At 39.2% G+C, this 26,294-nt stretch overlaps 1 protein-coding gene across 3 annotated transcripts in view; it reads right to left on the bottom strand.

The window, feature by feature from the left end:
- Positions 1–26,294, bottom strand: part of PIGL (phosphatidylinositol glycan anchor biosynthesis class L) — a 65,534-nt gene that overhangs the window by 37,427 nt on the left and 1,813 nt on the right. For all 3 annotated transcript variants that reach the window (XM_054209336.1, XM_054209338.1, XM_054209337.1), the window contains exon 2: positions 23,185–23,284. In XM_054209336.1, coding sequence (XP_054065311.1) covers positions 23,185–23,284 — 100 coding nt within the window. The remainder of the gene's footprint in view (positions 1–23,184; positions 23,285–26,294) is intronic.

The raw sequence follows: 26,294 nt of genomic DNA on the forward strand, positions 1-26,294 counted from the left end.
ATTAACAGATGCTCATTAACTAACCCCCCTGTGAGGCTGGTATGGGGAAGTCAACAAGTAATAACCTCCACATTTTATAATGAGAGAATTAAGAGGTAACTCTCCCTAGAGAGCCCGAGGCAGCAGAGCTGAGTCAGGGGCAGAGCCTGGAATGGAGCATGTGAGCTCCCGGCTCGCAGCACAGCCACAGCCCAGCGCTGCATCACCCACGCTCACTCCAGGAACATGTTTTATTGCCTGGGGCAAATAACCATCCATTTTTCAACAGGCCTCTTACAGGTGCTCTGCAGAGCCTTATATATTCCTGGGTACTTGGATTGCGCAGAAAACACACTAAAAGTTGCAAATGATCCACCATTACACCAATATCATAGGAGCTGCTTGAATGTACCCCCCAAAACCTGGCGATGGCCAAACTGTTGACCTCTGTCTGCATCACCTAATTGTGCTCTGGACTGCACTGGTATGACACAGCCCTGGATGACTGTTTCTATCAATATTCTTGGCTGTTTTTCCTTATGTACTTGTTACTTAGGAGTAGTCTACATAAACTCGTGTTGCTCTAAAATATTGCAGTCTTCAGTAAAACCTTGTTATTCCCAGTAAGAGGTTTTGTAAATTTCTTTGCTATGATGACAAGTTCACTGTAACAAGAATGCACCCTGCAGATCCAACACTGAGAAGCAGGCATGCCTTGACATCAGAAATCCCTTTGACAGCTTCATCCACAGTTATACCCACATCCAAATAGAAATGTTTCATTAAAAACATTGAAAGGAAATTTGTTAGGTCTGGCTAAAAATCTAGGCACTGAAAAATTTAGAATGAAATCAGTGGCTCAGTCTCATTTTTGCAGAAACAGGATCATTGCAATAAACCGTTCTCTGCCCCTTACTGGTAAGACCGGCTGAACTCTCTGATATTCCCCATATAGTACTCCCATTCAAGCCTCAATCTCTTCGCACAAATTCTGCAAATCCCTTACCTCTCTTCCCCACAGATCAAACCTCTGTCTGCCGATGTTTTATCTTGCAATATTACACAATGTCTTTTCCAAGGCAAATGATAAACTAGCCTTGGCAGCCCACTGTGTGGCTACTTACAAGAATAAGAGAAATGCTGAGTATTTGGCTCACGAAACAGAAATACAGGAAGAAAATATTTATAACAATGCTACTGTTTAAATAAGAGAGACCATAATTTATTACAGATGTGACCCTTCCTTCCAAAATGAAGGGTTTAAATCTTGCTGACGCTATGCAATGACATGAAATAGAATGGACTTAATGACAAATACATCCAACTTAAATTGTGAATTGCCCCCTTTTATCCCCTGCCACTTTGCACCCCAAAATAAGCACAAATTCAGCTTCTTTCAAGCACTGTTTGCCAGACTTTTCAGTGCTCAGAAGATTTAAAAACTGATTTACAGGAAAATATTCACCCTTCATCTGAAAACAGACTGAACGCTTATACACTTAATGAAATTCAGTTAAATATTAACTAGTAAAGAAGAGAAAATGGCACATAACTCAGACAAGACTTCTTAAGCTTACGGTCACAAAAGCTATAAAGAATGTAGAACGTATGTGCATGGAGGAAAGGCTATGTAATGAATTGAATTATTTCAATGCAAATCATAATAGCGGAGAAGTAGACTGCAACACTGAAATGAGAAAGTATTGAAATTACAGTATAAGGAGTATGCAGGTACAATGAGACAGTTAATATGTGACTCTTAGAAGAGGGGGCATGACTTGGCATTGAACTGTAATCAAACTGTTTTCCTTTAATGCTTCAGTTGGTACAGAAGGATCAAATAACAAAACATTCATCCCAAATCCCATTTCAGTTTCTAAAAAAGCATTTGCTTCCTGTGCTGCAGTAAAAATATTTTTTTTTTCCTTTTAACCAAAACTGATTGAAGAGGCTACAGGAGACAAAAGATGCTCAAAGATGTCCAGCAAAGCATTCATTTCCCTTGTTCCTGATCTCTTGTGCTATAAAACTGAAATTATGGGTCATAAACACCATCCATGTTTGCAAAATCAAGTGTACATTAGGAAAAAAGGTAAATATGTGACAAATGAAAACATACACTTCCTATTTGCTTCATCAAGTTCTGTTTCTCCTTTTTAAAAAGTTGGTGTTGCATCATCAAAACAGCTATGTTTTCTACAGAACAAATTAGTTAAAGTGCTCAAAATTGGCTTCAGTAGCTCAAGAGCAACAGTAAAACTCCATGAGCAAAAAAGTAAATCCCATCCCACTACTTTGACATATTATTTTGAGATCTTTTACACTGTTTTTCTCATTATAATGAAAATACCTATATATTTTTTAACAATTTGCCAGCATTACTTACCTCCTAACAGAGTATCTTGTTTTGTTCATAGTTGTTGTATGTTGGGAATTCTAGATTGCTGGCACTCTTTGTTGGTGGGTCGGGTTCTCAAACAAAATTCCTGTTTGGTGGTGGGGTTACATTAAATGTACTCCCAGCCTAGCAACTGTCCCTTTAAGGAACTTATTCTTTTTAATAGTTTGCTCTAATCTGAAGTACCGCACCCACCAACTTCTAATTCAAGTTTACACTGGAACTGAAAAACTTTGTAATTTCATGTATACTGATTGAACTAAGGCCAAGGGGAATAAAACCATTTAGCTTTCACGTGAACTAAAAAGAAGAAAGGCTTCTTTGGCAATATAATTACAGAGCACAGATCTTCTAAGAGGAAATGAACTACAGGGATTTATATGATTAGAATTTTTTTCCCTTTCCTTTTTAATGATAGCTAGGGCGTTTTCCTTCACTCAGCCCTTCAAGTCTAACAGCATGCAATAAGGAAGCTCTTAGCAGGCAGGAACTGGGACTGTTACAGAGACATGTTTCAATGGGACACTCTTATAAGGTAGAATGTGTCAATGATTTTTTTCACACAAGGCCCAACATCCTTCTTTTACCTACCTGCAGCCCTTACACCTTCCTGAAACTGATTAAAGAAATAAGTAGTGCCTGTAGTGCCTTACTAGTGCTTTCTTTTTCTGGCATGTTAGAAAGATTACGGCCAAGCACATACTGCGCTGTTTGGAATCTTTGTGTGGGCCCATCCAGTCCAGTTTTGAGTATCTCATCCATCTTGGTTGTTGCTGCTGAAGAGATCTGAACAACACTTCTGCTGTATGAAGCGCTTGTTTGTACAAGGAACTGAGGTTCTGTTCTATCACATTACCTTTCCATCATCCAGACAAAGCTGGAGTAGGGAACTGTGAGCTGTTTCATGCTGCCATTCTCAAATGCTGGCAACGCTCTGGGTTGTGGCAGGCAATACTCAAGGGCAGTGACTAGTTTACTTAGTTGTCTTGGTGACATTGTGGTTGACCCAGGTTGACCAGATCACTGTGACTTAATCATCACAAGCAGAAGGAAACAATTGCAACAAGTGGCGGAGCTAATTAACGTAGGTTCCTTCACTAAATGGACTTTCTCAAACTTGTGTGTCTCACGTTCACAACCTTTGGCCTGCCTAAGCATTCAAACAATTCTGGCTGTGTAGATACCTGTGACAACCAAGTAACTTACAGCAATTTACTACGTACTATGTACCATGGATCTATGTATATATTTATTACCTACGCACTCCCTATGGTTCACAGGAAACAGTCAGGTTATAAACACCTATTTACATTGTGTTAGTACTCTAGGATCCCTACTGACAGTCTGTGAGTTACAATGTACAATGTAAAGTGCATGTTTTACCTATTAAGTGTGTTTACACCTGTTTGCCTTAAAGCATGTCTTTCTCTTTCTCTGTACAATAATGCAGCTGTGGAGATCATGTGAGACACTAAAACAAATGGTCCCCTGATGTAACCATAAGAGAGCTGGAAGAAGGGCATTTTCAGCAAGAACCTTGACAGCAGAATCTGCTTCTGTTTAAGTCTGACTTGTTCTCCTAGAAGCAGTATGACAGAACGTTTTGCAAAAGGTTTGTATTCAAATGCGTGGCTGTCAGTCCTAAATGTTGCTCCTTGTCCTTATAATAATTACACCAAATGCTCAGTGGAGGTGTTTTCTCAATTGAAATAAACAGAATCAATACAGACTTGAGTTAACTGCACTGTCATACTGCATGAATAAAACACACCGATGGATACTCTTGGCTAGTATTCAACAGGGATTTGGTCATCGCTATCGCTACGCAAACTGCATTTTAAATGGTGTGCTAGCAGTTCAAAAATTCCATTTCTGTCTAACTGTTACCTACTATTATTACCAGTAACTCCTAGGATTCCTCAAATAGATAGAGTTGCATATTTATCTCTGTCTAGGGATCTAGGGGACAGACATTATATAAAAATTACTCAACGTATTTTTACAAGTTAGCTTCAAATCATCTGCGTTTCTTGTATGTATTTCTCCAACACCAGACCATCCTTTTTTCATGCTGCCTGATGAACTGCTACAGTAAAAGAGACACCTGGACCTTCACTTGGTTTTTATATATCCTTTAGAGGATCTCACAAAATGACTGCCAAACTTCTAAACATGGTCACTTCCTTTATCATCCCAAACAGACAAAGGTTGTTTCAGTTCACTGCTAAGGCACTGAAGCGTGTACAGGTCTCATCTGATTACAGAGAGCCTGTAACGCCCTGAGGCAGTAGGGACTGTCAACACAGCTGTCCCTGTGTGCTAAGACAAACGTCCTGCTGGGCAATCTCTGAATCAAAATGGAAACACATCTTCTGAAAATGGATTAGGGGTAAGGATAAGGGCTGTAAATAGGCCAGGCAGCCAGGAAAGTTTACAAGGTATTATGAAAGGGGTTTCTATTGAGCTGTTAGAAAGTACCTTGACCCTGGTGCTGTTTTGCAAGTCTAAGTATTCTCAAGTATTTTATTTCTCTTGTTACCTGTTGCTAGCAGAAGTATATCTACATTAACATCTTCTGAGCCTGCCTTGCTTTAGACACAGCAAACCACACAGAATATGTAAAAAGCTCGCATAGAAGGGAGGTGCAGAGATCTGCACGCTAATGGCATAATTAGCTCTTGCAAGAAAAGCAGTCTTGCTGCATCAGCACAGTGCGGCTCTCACCCTCATCCATCCAGCTGAGAGGCAGAGCTAATTCACCTGGGCATGGGGCTGTGCTAATGCAGCAGCACTACTCCCGGGACCCTCACGGGTTATTCTTGCATGGCGATATCCCTGTATGGCAATGCACATACCCCTCCTTCTCATCTCAGGGAGGAGAATCCTTTCAGAACTTCTTGCTATCTCTGTGAATAAGAGATGAATAGAAAATGTTTTAATAAAAATGTGCCACTCCGACAAATCTTTCATTGAAAGATCTCCAAGGCTTCTCCAAACACGTGACCCAGCAGCCACCTTGTCCTGCCTTTGAGGTATAACAGACATTACATATATAGTTTTGTGGGGATAATGTTACATGGAGAGGACAGAAAATCCTGGCACCACTGCAGTCAATGGCAAAAAATCTGTTCTTTACTGGAGCTCTGCTTAGGGGCTTGTCTCTCACGACACACTCTGCAGCAGAAGCAAACTGGAGCAATCCTGTCTCCCAGTCTTTGTAACCACTGAACAAGACTATCTATCTCCTGAATTTAAATCCTGAGGGTTAAACATTCCGAAATAAATTACCGTTAATGTAGATCACTGTAAGGCCAAACTAGTCTGGGCTACACTGCTGAAAACATTAAGTGTTGCAGGCTTACTTCTCTAATATTTCTTTTTTTTTTTTGCCTTTCTTTTTAATTAATTTTCTTATGTGGCTTAGAAAATGATTGATTCGATAGATATCTACTCCCACATCTGGGCTTTCTCTAAAAAAAAGTCACAAAAATGATGAACCTTCTCCTACATAATACCTTATTGCTTCATATGTCCATGCCCTTAGTGTTTTAATCATAACTAGAGGCTCACACACTCATATCTCAGCATGTACAGTACGCTGGATAAGCCAAAAAAACATTTTAAATTGAAGGCTTCCCCAGACATCTAATATCTTATCACAAAAATCTGAAAATTTCTTTTGCTCTGAGTCACAGATAAAAAATTTACTGCATGGAACATTTGAAGAGAGGGGAAAAAAAAAGAAAAACAGCCGTGTAAATCAGGATCTCTAAAAGCTTTGGCAGGGAGCATTTCCCTTCCCATGCCTTGTCTCTCTCAATTAGGCTGCTCAAATGGCCAGGGATTGTCTCTGACATTACAACAGTGGCTGGCTTACAGGCAAACTCAACCGAGGAGGTGGTGAGTGACCAAGGCAGCAACGATCCCTGGCCATGATGTGCTGCTTTTCACTTACACGGAAATTCACAAATGCTGCGATCAATCCAGCAGTACATGAAGAGCAAAATTCCTACCTACCTCTGCCTGCACTGCAGGACAGGTTGATTTCAACCCACCCATTTTAAGTAACTGATTTAGTTATTTCTGAAACAACTCTATAGCTAAGCAAAGAATTTATTTTTTATGCTTTACGTATTAACAAGGATGGAGTGATGTATTTTTACCAACTAAATGAGTTTTTATTCATGGTTTGTGCAATTTTGAGTCGAGATGGAAGCTGGAGCTCAAAGTCATTAGAACAGTATTTTGTAATTGTTTTCTAAGAACTGGATAAATTATATTAGAATTTCTAGTAATATATGGAAAAGCTTACCAAAACATAGTATTTAAAAACTAACAGATCCAGTAAAGAAAGACAATATTAACTGTAGTTAAGGAGAAAAAGCAGTTGTTTTTGGATCACATGTGCTCTTCAGGCATTTAAAAAATTAGTAGAACAGACTTTCACATCTATTTTTATTCACAGACCACAAGATGAAAAAAAGCTTCCCTCCTTCAGTTTTGAATAAGCATCTCAACTCTGAATTACCTAGTTTCTCAATTAGGTAAGATAAGACAACTAAAATGGAGTTGTTCACTCTAAAAACATCTAGTGCTTAGTCAGAGACTTCCATCAATTCAGTGGTTTTACTTTCTCTTAAACATTGGCAGGAAAAAGCATACTGACTGCCTCTTTAATTTCACGTAAGTTATCTTTTAAGACTACTTGAAGCTTAGTTCTTGGTACACACAGTCATAAATACACATGAAATCACAAATTTTTATTTTAAACCATTTAATTTAACATAATAAAATATTAATAATTGCAATACATTTTTATCCATCCTGCTCCAGTGGCTTTTGGTTTTGCAGTGGAAAATCAGGCTTGCCAGCTAATTAATTCTTATGAGTGATTGTAGTTATTATCATTGTCATAGATTTTTAAAGCCAGCAGGGACCACTGTGGTCATTATTCTCATATGACACGTACGTAACAGCTCAACAAATCTCTTCCCCATGTTGATCCTCCTGTGTCACTATCAAGCCATCTCATGGATAAAGCAAATAGCTCAAGCGTCTTTAATATCCATTATTAGGTCTGTTTTCCACATCTTTCATCATTCTGGTGACTGTTTCCCAAGTATTTTCCAAACGTCAACAACCTTTTGGAAATGTAGGTTTTATACAAAGATACTGAACTAGAACAAGAGACTCTCAAGCAATATTTGAAGAGGCAATAACATCACCTCACTCCTATCTGTTATTTCCTTGCTCGCTTAGTTCCATTCACATTCTGCGTGACAGCTATGGCACTGGGAGCTGATGTTTAACTGGCTATCTGCAGTTACTCCGTTAGAGCTTCTTAGCGTCACTTCATACATCTGGGGATACCTCAATCACCAATTTTTAGCAAAGAATGAATTACTTTGAATTTGACTATAAGTGGCTATATACATTTGTCAATACAGCTTCCCTTAATAGCTTTTGCTATTTGTAATTCACTAGGTTGCTAATAGGTTCCCACTTTTAAAAACTAGGAAATACATATGCACAGGTGAAGAGATTTGTTCAAGCAACACAGCACAGTATTCATTGAGCCAGGCTTGGCTTAAAACAAAGGAGTCTTGGCTCTCGTTTCCATGTTCAGGTTACTGAATACACTGCCTCAAGCAAATGAGCGTGTAATAGTCACTTCAACCCCTTCATCTGCTTAAGTGCAGATGAAGAAGAGGAAACAGCACAAAGATGCAACATCAGCAAATTGGAGTCGTACCTACTGCAGCCATGATGTTCATTTTACTGGTATGATAAAGAACTGATACCCTTGCGTTTGGCCTCAGGTTCTGCTGAGAGGGCAAAAAGAGCCATTGGTCATTACCTTTCCACTACTGAGCCGAAGCATGTGAACTCACTCATATGGATTCAGTATTTGCCCTTGAACTGGTGTGGGCTGCATTTGGCACTCTGCCTTTAGATCAATATATAACCCAGGCGTAATCTTATCTGGCAGGAACAGGGATATTGGGGGGAGGGGGAGGAACACAGCCTCTAGAGGTGAGGAGAGCAGCTCTTCTAAATGTTAATGGGTTAAGAATAGAAAGGTCAAATGCCTGCCTTATCAGAAGGCCCCACGTGCAAACAGGCACCAAGCTGCAGCAATCGGAGCACAAGCTGGATATAAATGTCAGGTGTTAGTTACTGTAGCTGTAAACACCAAAAGCAGAATGGTGGAACTGGGAAACCTCCTAAGATACTGCTGGTTAATACAGGTCACTGGGAAAGTCCAACTGCCAAGACTGGCTGGAGATTACTTGAGTATTACAGCTGCTGTGGAGCCAGAGATCACTTGTGAGCTGCGTGAAGGTCCCAAGATGGGTACTGTGTAAGGATACTGTGAGTGTCAAGAGAATGAGCCGCTGTAGGAGTGGGTATTGAACGTGTTGTGTATCAAACACCCTGCACTGGCAGAGCACTGCTCCAGATTGCTCTTGCAAGAGCATATCCTTCTCCTGGAATAAGGTTATATGAGGATGGAGACAAGAAGTCCTTCCTTACCTCCCTGTAGACACAGAGGATGCTAAACATAGCAGAAGCTGTATGAGGACTCTGTACAGAGGGTCTTCAACTCTGCTCTACACTACCTCTTTGAGCGTAATGCATAAAGGATTGGGATGGAATAAGAGATGAGACAGCACATGAAAAAATATATCTCCCTTAAATACTAATATTTTTAGCCCTGATCTAATTAATCTTCTTATTGGCATCCAAGGAAAGAGGCCAAAAGTTGTATCACATTGCACAGTAATCTTCTTGCAGATACAAGCAATCCATCTGAAGCAACAATGAAGTGTACCAAAATGCACTGCTGTGTAGAGCTACTCCATTGTGAAAAATACTGCACGGGACCTATGTCTACCCTTTACCAGTGCTTTCAGTCTGGCACCTTTTGCCTGCAATAAGTTGTCAATAAAATCAATCAACCAACCGATTCCCATTCTCAGAAAAGGTCAGCAGTGAGCAGCCACGTTTGAGAAGATTGCTGTTCCCTCTCTCCAGGTACAGGGATTGCCCCAGGAGATGGCTACCTGAGTTTGGGAAACAGTTACAGGATAGCTACTTGGCATGGTTCCCTCCTCACTGCAGAACAGAGAGCACCATTCTGGTCAGCCTGTTCCCAGCTGTAAACAGCTATCAAAGGATAGGGTTAATTACCGGTTAAAACACTAAGAAGGAATAATAACGGCAAATAAAACAAGACTAAATGTATTTTATCCCACAAAAGGGATAATCAGGGTTTCTGCTCATAGCTCAGAGATCATATTCTGACCATTAAATAGCTACTTTAATGGGTAAAGATAGGGTTACATTTAAAAACAAAAAAGAAATGTATCCATATGAAGCCATTGCTCTCTGAAAGACAATTTTAGTTTAGTGCCTTCATGTTTGTTCACAAAGTGATTACTCTGCAGTTAACTGGACTAGCCTCTAACTCCAGCCATAGGGGAGAAGCTCTCATCCTACTTAAATTTGCGGGCTGCATCCCTTATGTAGCAGAGCTCCCAAATGGGCACAAATGGCTTATTTTGTACACCAGCATTACTCGGCATCTGTTTATCTCGCAGTCTTCTGCAAGCATCTGTTCATTTGCTGACACACATGCACTGCTCTTCTGCATTACCAACCTCATTTTCAGTCTAGAAACTCCTGATTTCATTCAATTGAAAGAGCACAAATATACGGCAGCAGACGTTTTTCATACACATGGCTTTACTGGGTGCCTGTAACAGTTGCTGTTTCAACCCAGAAGCTACTGTATTTTCAGTGACAGCTCTGATATGCTCATGATCTGTGATGTTTTCTGGCCTCTTTCGGGGAAGAAAAAGCCTTTATAAAAATGTAGGATTCTACCCTTTTTATTCAGTTTAGGGAGTATGGAATACAACCTAAGTCTTCCAGCAACACAGTGACATTTTCTGAGTCGCTACAAATTTGAATGAAATAATTCATCATCGCTGAATGAAGCTACGGAGATTCTCCTACAACCCCTTCTGTTTTTGTTGTGTAGAAGGCAATTTTCAAAATGCTGCCTCAGCTCGGATGCTTATTGTGTGTACGTGTCTGCCTGCTACAAGTCCTCTCTATGCCTCAGTCCAACATGCGCTGTCGTTTTCTTGGCTCTCACCCACAGATGCCAGTGTAAGAGCACAAGGGTATTACAGAAATACCAACTTTCTTCATCCCTGTTTAACATGTTCATATTTCAGAAGATGATTATATGAGCACCTTTATTGCAGCTGAGACTTTTTAAAGATTCAAAGGCATTGGACAACTAAACATACAGCCTAACACAACATTAAAAGCAAGTTCAGGAGAGACCATACACAATTTTCTGACCTGGAATTTTTCTATGCTGTCATCATTTTGAGGCGTTTGATATGCTGCTCTTTGGTTTAAACCCTAGAACAGCATTTGAATTTTTATCATAATAAACTTCCTCAACAGACTTGGCATTTTCATTATTCTGTCCATGTAAGCCACAAGGATATTTTTCCTCCCTAAACGTTCAATCTGCAGGGAATGGTTGTGAAACTCCATTATTTCCAGGAATTGCTGGCAACCTACTGCTGTCTGTTCTTCTTAGTATTGCCTGTATTTTCCTTGTTCAGCTTTAAAAGCCAAACTTGGTTTGCAAAAATGTCTGGGTGTCTCGATGCCAGAACTGAATAAAGGCTAGAACAGGACAGAATTTGATGGTTTTATTATGCTGAAGAGCCATTAACTCACATTAAAGTCTGTAAAACAACAAGAGTATAAAACTGGAAATAGATGCTCAGTCTTAAATCCTACTACTCAGAAATTTTCCTAGACATTACCAATAGTCTTTCCAAGCTGCATCACCCTTACCTGATCCCTAAGATCAAAACAAAGTAGATTTTTTTTTAAGTTATAAGCACTTGGATTTTCATTATTCGGTAAAGTAAAAACATTCTGTAAGGAAAGGCAGCCTGAATTCTCCAACTTGTGTGATGTCTGCCACAATTCGGTCTTCAATGGGCAAAGGTAAAGAACACAGACATCTACTCTCAGTTGCCTAAGAAAAGAATATACTCCAGGGTATATGGTCAAGAAAGCTGGAAGATGTGAAAAGATTCTGGATTATTCAAAACTTTTATCAGTCATGATAGTCCAAAAGTTACAATGGAAAACTCCACATCTAAAGGTTTTCTGCAGGAACCACACTGTGATCTCAGCCACACACAGCAGTAGCTTCAGAGGAAGCAAGGGAATTACACAAAATTTACTTTGGCAGGACCAAGATCAGAATCTGACCACATCCAAACAAAAACCAAACAATGCTACAGGCTATAAGAACAATCATCAGTAGATGGGGTGTAAAAACAATGAAGAGCTCTGTGATTCTGATGCACTTCAGTGACTGAAAAGATTCCAGCCCTATTGTTCCTTCTCTCCAGAATATCTTGGACTTCATTCTGTGTTCCTGAGGCGCTCCTGACAGATAGCTCTAAAAACATACCTAACAAATTCACAACTGCCTGAGCTTCTTCAGCTAAATATTCTCTTGCATTCAATTTGCGAAAGCCATAATGTATGGAGCGATGTCTGAGGCCTGCTTTCTGGGAAGAGGAAATCGACCATACACAGTGTCAACCAAGTTCATTCCTAAATGCAAACCACATTGGGCTGTCGAGCACGATAATAAAAACCTGCTGACCTAGTTTCCTGCAGAACAAAATCCTCTGTCTTCCCTCCTCCTGTGCCAAACCTAAATCAGATCTCCTTCTTTGGAGAAAGAAATTAACCCTTTGATAAGCAAGGAAAACTCTAATAACGATCCTTAACACATACAGCCTTTCACAGCATGAGAATAGTGTGTAAACAGTAATTGGTCCATCACCGCAGCTCTGCAAAAAGGCAGGATTATTGGAGGATGAAAGTAAAACACAGAGAAGGTCAGAGACCTTAGCAGAGTTCAGCAGAGAAATTAAAATTTCTCTTTCTTCAAAACGATTTTGAAGCGTGAAGCTCCATGCTCTAACCAGTTTGCTTGGTAATCCTTCTACATTTGCTCTATGCAAATATAAAACCTTCATTCATGATGTGGCAAAAAAATAACAGCACAGCTCAGCTTTTTGAAAAACTGCAATCAAACTGCTCAAGAAAGGACTATTGTTCTTCCCAAATTTTGCAATGTCAACTTGCAAGTCCATTTCTGGTAGATGAGAGCTGATTGTATTTGCTCCAAGTGTTTGTCGAAAGCATTCACTTTTAATGGCTTCACTTCCTCAGTGATGCAATGGTTCATTTGAAGGGATGCCTGGGGGAACTTCAGAATGGACACAGAATGCAAAAATAACAGGGCATGTCACAACAAACTCAGCCAGAAAAATACAAATGGGAATTCTCTTGCTGTAGGATGCTTGAAAAGGCGGCCCTGGATCATGTTGCTGCAGAGCAGCATCCCACTGCAGTCAGCCAGAAGCATCTGGGGAGCCTCAGATTTAGACTGCTGAGAACACCTTTGCTGGTTCACACTGATACTATCAACTGGAGGAGCGTTCAATCATCTGTCAAACAGGGTTTTATTAATGAAAAGAGTGGAGTTAACAAATGCTGTGCCTAACTGCTATACAGCTTCACAAGCAGTCTTTTACAATGAGGTGGCCAAAGTGCAAGCTAGAAGTGAAATTGCTAAAGGCACTCTGTACTGCAGCGAGAGCTTTCACTACCGTTATAAGAACGAAGACCTTGCAGTAAATACAGTTTCACCATGCACTGCTCCCTTATGAACTGATATAGCTTTGCCTACATCCATACAGTACCCCAGGACCTGAAACCTCTCCATCACCACATGCTCCATTGGCATCTGTCTCACAAGGTGCAGCACCCAAGTTCCCGACAAGCTACCAAACAGAAACCTCTGTACAGCAAAGTTTGAGAGCCTCTGCTACACAAAGCAGCCTAGTTTATTAACATATCGTTGGAGAAAAGACTGAAACAGGAAAGTGAAAACTAAATGGCATGCTAGCAGTACCATTTTACCTGTGAGGGAGTTATTTTTTCTGTCAGTTTATCCATCTGCAGGGAAGCAGTTAAGAGAGTACAGGCTTACAGAGCTGAGACAGCACTTAACATAGTGTACCCTTCAGGGAGTTTGAAAGTGAAGAACAAAGAACTTGGATTAGATAGCACTGCAAAGGCTGTCATACTATGTCTATTCTCTGGATGCTGCATCTTCACAGGTAAACTCCATAAAAGCTTCTGCTCCAGCTTTGAAACAAGGAAGACAAAAGTCTGAGTTCTCACAGGCTTATTACTAACATTGGTCAGGGTTAGAAATGTGATGATGGAAAAAGAGCATCTTATTCATCATATCTGGTCCCTGAGCGGTTATGAGTTGTATATGCTTATTTTATTGACACAAACAAGTTTTAACTTCTATTGTCTTACAGAGGAAGAGCAGGCTGAATTCAATTCTGGCTCACACATCATCTGCAATTCCAGCCAAATCCCAGCCACACAACTTTTATTACTGGGAGGATGTCAGAGGCAAAAGACACAGCTGGATATTCAGATCCCAGACTGAGTTTTGCTGTGCTGGCAGTTAGACAAACCAGCTTTTGATTTGTATGTAAACAGAGCCAATCTGAACTGGAAGGTCATTAAGAGAAAACACATTTTACGCAACATCCATTGTATAGTTGCTTTTCCAACTTTCCCCCTACTAACATTTTTTTAAACAAGACTTTGTCTTCTTGTGTTCACTGTTTCAATGACAATTTCTGGTCCCACTGAAGTCAATGGCCAACCCCCACTGATTTTGATGGGATCAGAAGGTGGCTCTGAGGAAAGAAAGAAAGATGTCCAAGATTCTACAGCTCCAGTTCTACCACCTATGTGGAAGAACTGGGTTGATGTAGACCCAAAATGTATGTTGTATAAAAACACAGAATTTGTAAGTTTACATCCTCACAAAAATTCCATTGAGTCTTTACAGTGTCTGCAGTTCAAACATTGCTATTTGTATGAAAAATAAAATACTTCAATCAACATGAAAGTAACTAAGCTCACTTTATTACTCACAAGTGATGTCCACAAAGCAACTTTTTTTTCCTATCCTGACACTGTCATCTTCTATAAAAGAGCCAGAAAGGTCCCCACTGAATGCCCTGCAATTATTTTTAGGGGAAGACAAAATTCTCAGCAATTTTCTTCACCCCATGCTCCTGTCCCAAAGGCCCCAAGGACACCCTACTTCTGTAGTTCATCAACTCAACCTTTTGAGCCTGCCATAGAAGTGGATCCCTCAGGCACTGTATGCACCGCTTCCTATGTTCTCTTACTAGCTGCCAGCATAGGAGATACTGTCTGACTTCAATGGGAATTTTGAAAACAAACTCAAGAAATTAGGATTATATTGCTGGCACTAAGCAAGACAACATATCGTGGCATTTGAAGTGGTCCGACAGCCTTTGACGCTATGCCTTGTAATTGGAAACATTCTGTCCTTAATGAGCCTAATAAAGGCCTTGCTCCCAAGGCTCAGATACTGATTATTCCATAAATTTTCTAGTGACTGTCTGAACTAGTAAAGTTAGACGAAGGGAACAGGAATAAACCAACAAATGGTTTTAATGTCTTAAGGCCCCTGGACACACTGAAAATTCCTGTCTCACGGAGATTGAGGCAACTTGGGGGAAGTTCCTGCAATTACTTCCAAATAACCTGTGAGTACAGATACACACTACCTACAGGAGCTACCTAATATACCTAGGATCCTGACCTCTAGGAAAACCAGGAATTGATGTACCTACCCTTCTCTAGACTGAATTCCAAAGGGGAGTTTGACCAAGAGAGGCTGCAAATCCCCTTCCTCTGTTTGCCAGCACAGTAATTACCTGACACGCAGAAAATGCAAGTCCATTGCAGATGCAACTGCGTGATGTTTCCAAACCATGTCATAGCCTCAGATCTCACAGGTTTATTTTAACTAAGGCACTCAATATTTTGTACTGTAGCTACAATTAAAATAAGATTATGAGAACACACAAAGAAACCACACAGTTCTTGTGAACAAGGCGTTAACGCCCAATCCATTATTGTGAGAAGGCTTTTAAGAGTGTTCCCAGTAGAAATAGGAATATATTTTCCCTGAGTAAACTGGGAGGAATGCAGAGATTCAAAAGCTTAAGCTGTATCCCTGCTACATTTTTTTTTCTGTTTGTTCCTCCTCTTTGATTAATTTACTGTGACTATTTGATATAACGTTACTCTTTAAGGAAAAGCGTTGACTATTTTCTCTCATAAAAGACCTCAGTCTGCCTATAATTACCAGCAAGGCGTTTGCAGCTGCAGGATAAAATAAGTGAGTAACAGAGATGTTGCTGGGCTATCAAAGCAGGCAACATTCTGGGGGCAAAGGGGAAATGCCTGTCATTCTGCATTAGTTCTCAGGGTGTCTGTTGGCAAAACACACTGTATTGTTCCACTGTGTAACTGGCAAAATAAATAGGTTCTTATAGTTTGTCCTGTTTAAAAGGTGACTGTTGGGTATAACTGTTGAAGATAGCTTTAATCTAATGACCGTATCTTTCTAGAGCTTACTAGTATCATGAAGAAAGTCCACTAAAAATATTTTAATAAAACCCCCTGAATTTTATACTGGAAAGCAGCAAACCCAAAGACATTTCCTTCTGCATGGACACAAGTGGTCTAGTTACAGAATTGCTCCAGTCAGCACATCTGTTTGTGTTACCAGGAGACGGCAAAGCTGGGACTTGAACCATCCACAAATTCAGGATGGGTGATTGAAGCTTTCTTTGCTCCAAAGACGACGCCTATCTTTAACATATGGGGGGGACTTTTAAAAGCCATTAATAAAAGAATAGTAAAAGGCATTTCTGAATGTATGAACTAAGAAAGAATAAAACAACAAAAACAAAGACTTCTAGTGGATTTCCCTGTTCTAGTGCATTTCCCTGTCTTCAGCCCTAGCCAGAATCCTGAAACACAGCTGTTACGCACAGCCTTATTTCTTTTCTTATTTATTTTCTTACTTTCAGCTTACCAGTGCTGATGTTTCTGAAGTTGAATCAAACTTGCATCAGCTTTGGGGGACAGCTGGGATCCGTATTCTCGTATTTCATGTTTTGAGGTCATTATTTCTTAGTTTTTATTCTGCTAAAATAATCTTGACCATTAAAAGTATAAATCTCATTGCTTAGTATTTTAATTTGATTTCCATAAAGACATTTTGTCCTTTAGCAGTACTCCTTCACTTCTCCCTGCATTTATTCAGAGCCCTTGGGTTCTCTGGCCAAACTCTTGCTCTTAATCAAACCCTGCTGTGACTTCACTGACATGATTTGACAGGTTTCTATTGACATCCGAGGAAGAATCCTTGAATGTTTTGAAAAGGACTATTACTCATTGCTCTACAAAGGTAATCTGGGGGACATGGCCCTTTAGCACTGAAAGGATCATTTTCCCTTTCACCACAGAACCTTCCCCCTTTTTGTACAGCGAGGAAGTTAATTATGCTAGAAAGCTGAGAAAGGACCTGGTTCACAGAAGCCCCAGGGGGAAAAAAAAAAAAAAAGGCAGATTTCCTTATTGAGGAAAATATCTAACTTAGGACAAAACAGTTAAACCTAACTTACTGCAATACAACCCTTTGTTTCAGAAAGCAGTTTTCCTGGAGGGCAGAGAGACATCTCAATCCCCAGAGAATTTCCTCATAAATTATTGCACAGAGGAACGCTTATAAAAGCACAAGCCAGAAGGCAGACTTTGATACAAACTTTGACTTTTTTTATAAAGTGTTCTGATGTCCTAAAATATCAGCATGAGCTGCCATGTGGTAAGCATTTTGGAAAAATTATATGTTTATTTAGAAACATAAATAAAAATAGGTGGCCAAATATTTTATTGTCTTCTCAGAAAGAAAACAATTTAAATTTCAAGAATTATACTAAACAAAAGTTAAATTTGGCTACAGTGATTACATAAACATCAAGATACCCACCTGACTGACAAAGGTTTCACGCCTTCTTGTAATGGTAAAGCATGTTAGTATTCAGGATGATGGCAGTATTCATGACTGATTCAAAAGTTGTAAGCCGATTTCCCTGTAATACACACTGAATGTGTGACCAATTTACATCTAAGATTTTCTGGTCCCACAGATGCCATTCTTAATTAAAGAAAATTCTCAAAAAAATAAAGACCTTTACAGTGTTGCTGGGATAAGTAAGATGAAGATAATCCCATCACTCACTACTGAAATATGCAGCTCTTCTAGAATAAAGCATGTCAGCAATTTTAATCAGCACATAGACCAGCTCTTTAGAATTAGCAATAAAGTAAAACATCAAACTATAACACCATGAGGAACTTAGGAAGACAAAATGAAATAATTACCACAATTATTTCAGCAGAATTAAAACTATTAAATACCGATCCCAAAATATGAAATATGCGAACAGGGGAAAGAAGAAAACATCGGGCAATAATACCACCTTTCTGGTCAGAAACACGTAAGTGAGATAAATACACTTTAAAAAAATCCCATTCAGCAAGATGACACAGGTCTGCAAATGAGTCAGTCAGAAACTGGTATGAAATCACTGAGAGCTTTGCCACCAGACTTGACTGAGGCCAGAATTTTCTCTCTGCACCTCTCCTGGTGCATTCAGTTTTCAGGCAAGCTTTCTTAATTGCAGTACTTATTCTCACTATAGAGCTCGCATCTTGAGCTTTCATCCACTCAGCACCCTGCATTCAAATCAATAAAGCCATCAACGAACCACCTAAGTACAGTAAAAGCAAACTGGATCAATGGGATATACTTCTTAACTGTCTGCATTCATGTTTCTAAATTCTAATAAAAAGGTTCCAATTTCCAGTTACATATTTCATTCTCCGAAGGGTCTGAGTGGTTTTTTATCTTTCTGGTCATCATAAACAGACAAACACACTATTTACTTAAGGATATATTTTTCCCATGACCTTATAGACTCACTTCTCCGAGATGGGGAGCTCATGAAAGGAAGTCTGTTAGAAGTTAAATATAAGGAAGTGCAATAAAGACTATTTACCTTGTAGGGGGAAAAACCAAGCCCAACAGCAAATAATTATTGTACGAAAAAATAAAAGAAAAAAAAAAAGAATTTGAACCTCTCTGCAGCCTCATAAAAAACTTGCAGATAGCCTGTGATTCTGCATGGGCAGATGTCCTCTCTGCTGTGCATTGTCTGATCAGAGCCCTTTTGGACTTAAGTGAAATAATAATAATAATAATAAAAAGGAATAGAGTGCAATTTCCATGGAAACTTGGAAAGAGATGTAACATTATTTGCAGTAAGTCTTTGTACTGCGAATGGAAAATTTTCTAGTTTACACAAATCTCTGCTATTATTTTCTTTGCAGTGCAAACTTGGGCCAAATATTTTCTGTCATATTAAAGATGCAAATAGTCAGGTTTACTTTCTGTCCAGTACAACCGTGCACAAAAGCTTCAGAAGCTGCAGTAAAATGCCTGATATTTATCTTTCCATGAACCACAAACAGATATTAGAAAAAAATAATAATTTGGATTTCCTTTTTGCTTGTTCTCTTCGGAAAGTGAAAACAGCTTAGAAAACATCTTCTGTTTACATGTAATGTTACAGACGAGGAGACAGCCAGAGCATTGGCAGATGTGCCCAATGTTAATGGGAGCTCAACTAACTCTTAATATTAGATCAATTAGATACTAACTCCTGGTTTTCCATATACCATGAGAGAGCGCTTTCTAGCTCAGGAGCATGTATTCACAGATTAATTGCTTACAGATAGCTTTCTCAGGTATAAGTAAATTCCCAACAAAGTACATTTACAAGTCCAAAACCACGGCAATGACTTGTGACCTGATAACTGGTTTTGGAGACTAGGGCACCTTCATCTCACTATGTTCTCAAGTCCAGACAGAGCAACAACCCAGAAAACATGTAGCAGTGCCATATCAAAGAACAGCACCCAAGGCAGCTCTCATGTGAACATTTTTTCTCTTCACAATGTTACTGAAGTGTTCTTTTCTATTTGCTCATACATTAACAAAGCAATTTAAACATTAAGCTAAATCTGGCAGCAAAGTCTGCCTACAGAACAATAGAACTTTTGGTGAAAATGGATGCCTCTTTTTGTTTGTAGTGCAGTCAAATGCTTTATAAATTAGACCCTTCTGCCACCACAGAATGTCCAGCATCTGATTTATCCACTATTTTAGACATATGACTGTAGCAGGATTTTTCAGTTGAGTTAGTCAGTGTTTGCATTAGAGGTAGCTATACCATTCATATTTTAGCTATGCTCATTTTACCTTAACTGCAGATTTGTAGAACTATACCAGTCTTTGTGAAAATTAAGCTGGTATCATGGCACAGAAAGACAAAATAAATTATCTCTTATTTTTACAGCTGCAATAAAGTCCACTGTTGCAGGACATAAGATGATAAAAATGTACCAAAAGCACAGAGTTTACATTACCATTTATATAATTAATGAAGTGACTTTTATCTTACATGAGTTTCAGACCTCACTCTCTTGCTACTCCTCCCTCACCCAGCAGCGAGAATGACTGTGACAGTACAGAAATTAACTTTGAACAATACAAGTCCTAGTTCTGAGCTGGGCTGCTACAAGTATCAAGCCTAGTGTGGGAATGGTAAGAAAAGTGGACTGTAAAACTTTTCTCCCTTAAAAGCAGCTGTTTGGTTGGGGCAGTGTTGGAGCTATGATAATTACATGCCAGCTCAGGGAACACCTCTGCAAATCTGGTGCCTGACCTGTGCTATTCACAAGTAGGAAGAGTCCAGTGCCCTAATCTAAAATAGGCTGGAATTAGCTGTCTGCATGCCCATCTGCTCACCTACAGTAACAGGTTGCTGCATGGTAATGCTTGCCCCTTTCCACTCCTGCCCTCTACAGCAAAGAACTCTTCTGCGGGAGATTCATGTGGATCTCAGCTCTCTAGGGCTGAAAAGTGGGTATAGTTTGGGACCGTATTTGTGCAGAAGATTTGAGTTGTTTTTAACTGAGGTGACAAACACAGTGACAATATCAAACACCTGCTGAAGAATCAGTGCAAAGTAGTTGTCTGATACCGAACTAGTCCTGCTCTAGGAATCCTAGCTGTACTTGAGAGAGTCATTGTTTAAGGCAAGGAACTGCTTAATAAGGATTTGGTCTTTAACACAGATTTCATCATAGGCTGACTGACTGAAGCTTTCTCTTTACAAGTTCACAGGCAATTCAAAATGTCATGTTGATTTTATACCTGCCTGGCCAAGTGAGATTACAGAGCAAGTCAATCACCTTGCTTTTGAGATGTATTTCCCCTTTTACATCTTGAAAATTCTACTCACTCACTTGTAGATCATGCAAAGAAAGAGGAAGCAGCATGACTCAGCTCCACACTACAATGATTGGAGCAGATCCAGACCTAGCAATCCTTTGGGCTTTCCTTACCAAAATACAAATCTGCAGCTTGGATAAAGTAAAGCATCCAGTGTTTGTGTAAGAAATGTTAGATGGGCAGCATGCCAGCAGCAGTCCTTAAGCAATGTGCTAGTTCTTTACACTGATGGAAAATTATCTTCTGAAGAGTTAGGAAGGGAACAAAAAAAGCCAAAGTGTTCTGATCTTAAACAGTGCCTATGGAAGACAAAATGCTAAAGAGGAACAGCCTCCTAAACTGTATTCTGTAGACATGAATTTACATGGAAATATAGTGGTAGATAACGTATTAATTTAGCAAGTTTCACATAATGCCATACTGGCAAATATTTTTGTATAATCTCTAAATTACAGAAGTCATAACAGAGGCTACTGACCTAAGGAATTCAGGAACTTTGACTAAGTTTCAAGAGCCTTGAGTCCCAGTGCTTTGACTAAACCACCATAAATAGTACTTTAACAATTAGCTACTCTAAAAATTCAGTGCCATCTAGAAATTATACCTGATCCTCTACCATATTGCTAACACCTGATCCACAGACGTTTTTCATAAAGAGCATCCACATGGTGAGTTATTGCAGAGTAAATAATGTACTGTAAACACACTTAACTTCACTGTGTAAACAAGCTCTGAGCAAAATTCAGCAAGGACTTCACTTTAGTACACTCCCTGAATGCACAACAAAGTTAGACGATGGTTACCTCACAGCAATCTAACTTCAGAGATAAAAATCTGAAATCTAAATCTGTTTGTTAGAACAATGTTGTAAATTCTAGTCCATGCCTAGAACGCCTGGGCAACAGGATTGATCTGTCTTTTCAGGCACTGCATTCACCAGGGGAAACTGTGTGTCGGTCATTATTTACATAAACATGTGTAATACTGGTAATGAAAGTAATAAAGAGGCATGATCCAAGCTATTTCCCTGAAATGGCCCTCAACTTTCCTACAGAACAAACCAAAATATTACTTGCAAAAAGCAGTCCTCTGGCCTGTGCATGCTGGGGGGGCGACTAAGCAGCATCAGGAAATTTGCATCACGTACTAACCAACATCATGCCGCGTTAGAGGATGAAGGCTGGTAAGCTTCTGGGCTCTGTGTTAATTTCAAAAGATGGTTCATCGAGCAGACTTTATGCTTAGCAAAGCTTAGCAGCTTTTTTCCTTATCCCTCCCCAAAATGTTTTGGGCATTGTCATTTGATTGTACTACAAAACTTGAAGTTATCCAAAACCAGTTAATAAGAAGTTAACGGAAACATCTCTTTTCATTCCAAAGGAAAAACAACTCCTATGCTGTTTTCTTAAGTGAGCTGAAAACTTGGAGAGAAACCTAAACCTAAAAAAAGCAAAGAACTCAAAAAATTCATATTCTGGACTGTGGTTTCTGTTGCCTTAGCTCAAGGGAAAATATGTTCATGGGAAAAGGGCCTGCCTGAAGCCAGATTTTTTTTCAACTCTGACTTTTCTAGTTGGCATGGCTTTAAATCAATATGTTGCTATTAAAGTTATTTATTAATAAACAAAAATATTATGGATTGTATCATAACTGTTTACAATTGAAACAACCACTTGTAACGTGTTTCCTAGCAATCAGTATCTAGCTCAGCTCCTATCAACCCTAGATAGACAGTGATCAGGCAATTTGAGAGGCCTTTACAATGTTAGTTCTGAGTTTCACTGATTCAAAGTGTTAAATCACCATCCCAGAGGAGAGTTCCTGAATTAATTCCAAAACAAAAAAGTGTCAGCTTTATCACGTACCTTTGTGTCTACACACAACTAAAGAAAACATCACACCTTAGAAAAACAGAAATCTTGCATGGCTTAATTTGAAAGAATCTTACTGTCATGTTATCATTGACTGTCTTTAATACTGTAATTCACTTTTGTCTTTAGTCAAAAGATTATAAAATATATAAATATAATAAATTCCACACTAACCCTGTAAAGAGAAACCTGACACAGGGAATTCAGAGAATTTGTAAATGCCTGTGTAACACTGCAACAGGTGTAACAAAATGTGATCAGGCTGCCCAAATACACTGTGCTAGACCCCCCATGGTTATCATTATTCTAAACGCTGTATCAACAGAGCTTAACCTAGGGATTATGATCCCCATTGTACACTTGAATTGTCCTCTGCATTAATGAGATTTATGTTAAGAGCTAACAAAAATATCTAATACGGTCTTTTTTGAGATTCCTCAAGACTTTTTAGAATAATACAGTAGGCTGTCACTGAATATTAAGGTGAACTTAATCTCCTATTTAAAAACTGCAATGAAATTATGCTATAAATGAAAACCAGTTACCTGTGATCAATGACTGTTATATCGGAAGCAGGAATCCCCAGAAGAAAACAACTCTGTTCCAGTTCTTTCTTACGAATCTCTCCTTGATGGTAATAATTTCCTGAAAATAGCAAACACAGCAACACTTAGTTCAGGTGAACTTGGAATTAATTCCTCTTTTCTTTCTCAAAGCACTAAGCATGAGCGTCACAAGTTAAATAAAAGGGCATCATTTGAGGAACAGATACACTGCAGGGAACAAACTCCATAGCTTTTACCTGAGCAATACCTGGCTTAGCTCTGAATAAAATGCTGAGGCAAAGTTCTGCCCACCTTGACTATATTCCTCACGTTTATGCACTGAACGTGGCTTGCAACCGTTCATGAGCTTATTTGGCACAGACATCTGAAATTGCCATGTCTAATCAGATCAGTGGCCCTAACAGCCCAGTATCCTCACCCTAAGAATGGCCAAAGTTAAATGCTTCTGCCAAAGACACAGGAGATTTTCCAAACAACAATTCTGTAATAAACTGCTTCCAACCACCTGTTTGATTAGCAGATGTCTTATTCCTTGAAACATCACAATTTCTTCCTTTTCTCCGTTTTTTGTTTGGGCTTTTTGCTTTATTTTGGTATATGCCTAATCCACTTCTGAACATTGTTAAATTTTTAGCAGGCATTAATATCTCTTTTGGTGAATTCCATAGGCTGACCAAGCTTTGTGGGGAAAAAATGGAGTCTTCTGATATGTGTATACATGGACTAACTAGTTACACGTTGTCTGAATGGAAGTCACCAAAATACTACAAAAAAAATGAGCAAGATTTTTTCATAAACATAGGAGAAACTACCTTTGCAGTGAGGTAACTAAAAGTTGTTACCATTGGCAAATTTCCAAGCTGTCTCTGTAAAAGAGGTGAGTGCAATCTCAGTCCACTTTTGTGAAAACAAGTATTCACAACAAATCAGTAATAATTAATCTCCTTAGGAAGGGCCAAAGACTCACTTCTCCTTCACTATTAGACATGCTGCCATGAACTACGTCCTGTACCCTTAACAGCATAGGCCCATAGAGCCAAGCCGAACGGCAAGTCCGAAGTACTTGGCACAGAACTGTTGAGATAACGCATGGAAAACCTGTCCCATAAGGTATTCTTCATGTGATTAAAGTTTATAATATATTCTGGGCCAATTCTACTGAGCAGTAGTTGTCATATGACACTGGGACACTGCAATGGAATACAGTGATGGAACTAAAAGGATTTGAAGAAATGAGGAATTCCATCATAGCAATCTCTATTTTAAGACAAAGATTTTTCAGAAGTCTGCATCATTCACGGAAAATTTGGGCAGAAACTAATATGGCAAGATTGCAAAGAACTTATAGAACTAATAGAAGACAGGAAACCTAATTTAGATAAGGTATTTGGGAAAAGTTGTAATAGACCAAGACCTACAACTAGCAGAGAAATGGGATTCATTATCTTAAAACACTGCCTTCATCTTCACTGAATTATTTTCTTCTCATCTTGCCCTGACATTCCCTTATTTTTTCTTGGCATCAGCCATGCAAAGTCCATGCCAGAGCTGTGATGGCCCCTTCCAGAACATTGCCCTGTGCAGTGCAGTACTTTCAACCCAATTTTAACTTTGAAACAATAAAATGAAAAAAGAAGATACAGCTGAGTATTAATGTATGATTCAAGTCTGTAGTCAGCTGTCTTGAATTACACTAGAACTTTTTATTGTTGTGGGTGAGAGTCATCTAAATCTAGCATTTCTCTTGAGCAGTGTTGCAATCTGAGCCATCACTAGCAAGCTTTGTAAAATTTTCAAGGAGGGAAAGAATAACTAGAAAAAAATCCCTCCTCTTGCAGACTGTGAACGAATGGTTTTAGGAGACTATGACAATGATTATCTGTGGGTTTGCCGAGGAACACGTCAGCTTAGATTGTGAGTTCCAGCTTCAGCACAATTAAAGTGTATTAAAGTGTGCACCTTCACTACATGGATTACCTGAGTACAGCAGGACTTATTTTAGGCCAATTTTTTGCCTGGCCATTAATGACACTAGTATTTTAAGATAACACATATTTCGCTGCGGTGCAGCGTAATAGCTGAATGCTGGTGATGTTTTTTCCAAATAGTACCACTGTTCTCAAAATATCTAACTTCGCTGAACTCAAAGGAACAGATCCATGTTCCACAGCTTGAGAAATGTGTCAGGACATCAGGAACATAAAAATGCGAACAAGAAAAAATGGGCAGCTATTGAGAGCAAAACCAGCTGAATAGCTGATGCTGCTGGACCTCATCCATGGAGCACTCACAATAGTCAGCTACTCCAGAGGGCAAAGCACGTTTATACTGAGTTATTATTTCAATCGAAGATTATTCAGTGTGTAAAAGAGAGATTTTTTTTCACAGTGCCGTAATTCTAATTCATTTCTAAGTCTTTTTGATTGACATCTGAAAATTGCAAGTACGATGGTTTCTAAGTAATGATTTTGTCACAGCATTACAATTTGCAGAGTCTTTGATCAACTCACTTGTCATCATCAATCATACAAACAATGAGAGGATGAACCATCTGAATTGCCGAAAAGACTAATAAGAGGCACAGAAAAATCTATTAGCTCAGTGAATGTACTCTCCTATATGGGCTGCTAGTTCCATTACGAAAACAGGCAAGAGAGTACATAGAAGGCAGTGTCAAACACACTGAATGTCACTGAACCAGGAGTAAAGAAAAAATAAAATTTAACAAAATAAACAGAAACACAACACTTCTTTAGAATGTTCTCTAATAGCAGGAGTGTATTAGTCCCCAAAACCTGAAATGGCAGAGTTGCACTTCGGTAATCTCTCCACAGCTGTGAAAAAGCCAAATGCGATCGACAGACCTTTGTCCCTTGGCAAAGACAACTGAAAGCTCTGCACTAAATCTTGAATGGGAGGTACAAAGTGATCAGTAAAGCCAATACATCATTGGGATTCAACAAAAGCTTAAGCCCTGTCTTCTCACCTAGATGGTCTGTTATGACAGAGAGCTTTGAAAACAAAGAACAGAAAAGTTGGCAGTGAACTAGCTGGACCTTTCAAAAATAGAGAGGGCCCTTTTTGCAAAT

This window comes from Rissa tridactyla, chromosome 7, assembly GCF_028500815.1.
Source record: "Rissa tridactyla isolate bRisTri1 chromosome 7, bRisTri1.patW.cur.20221130, whole genome shotgun sequence".
Classification (NCBI taxonomy): domain Eukaryota; kingdom Metazoa; phylum Chordata; class Aves; order Charadriiformes; family Laridae; genus Rissa; species Rissa tridactyla.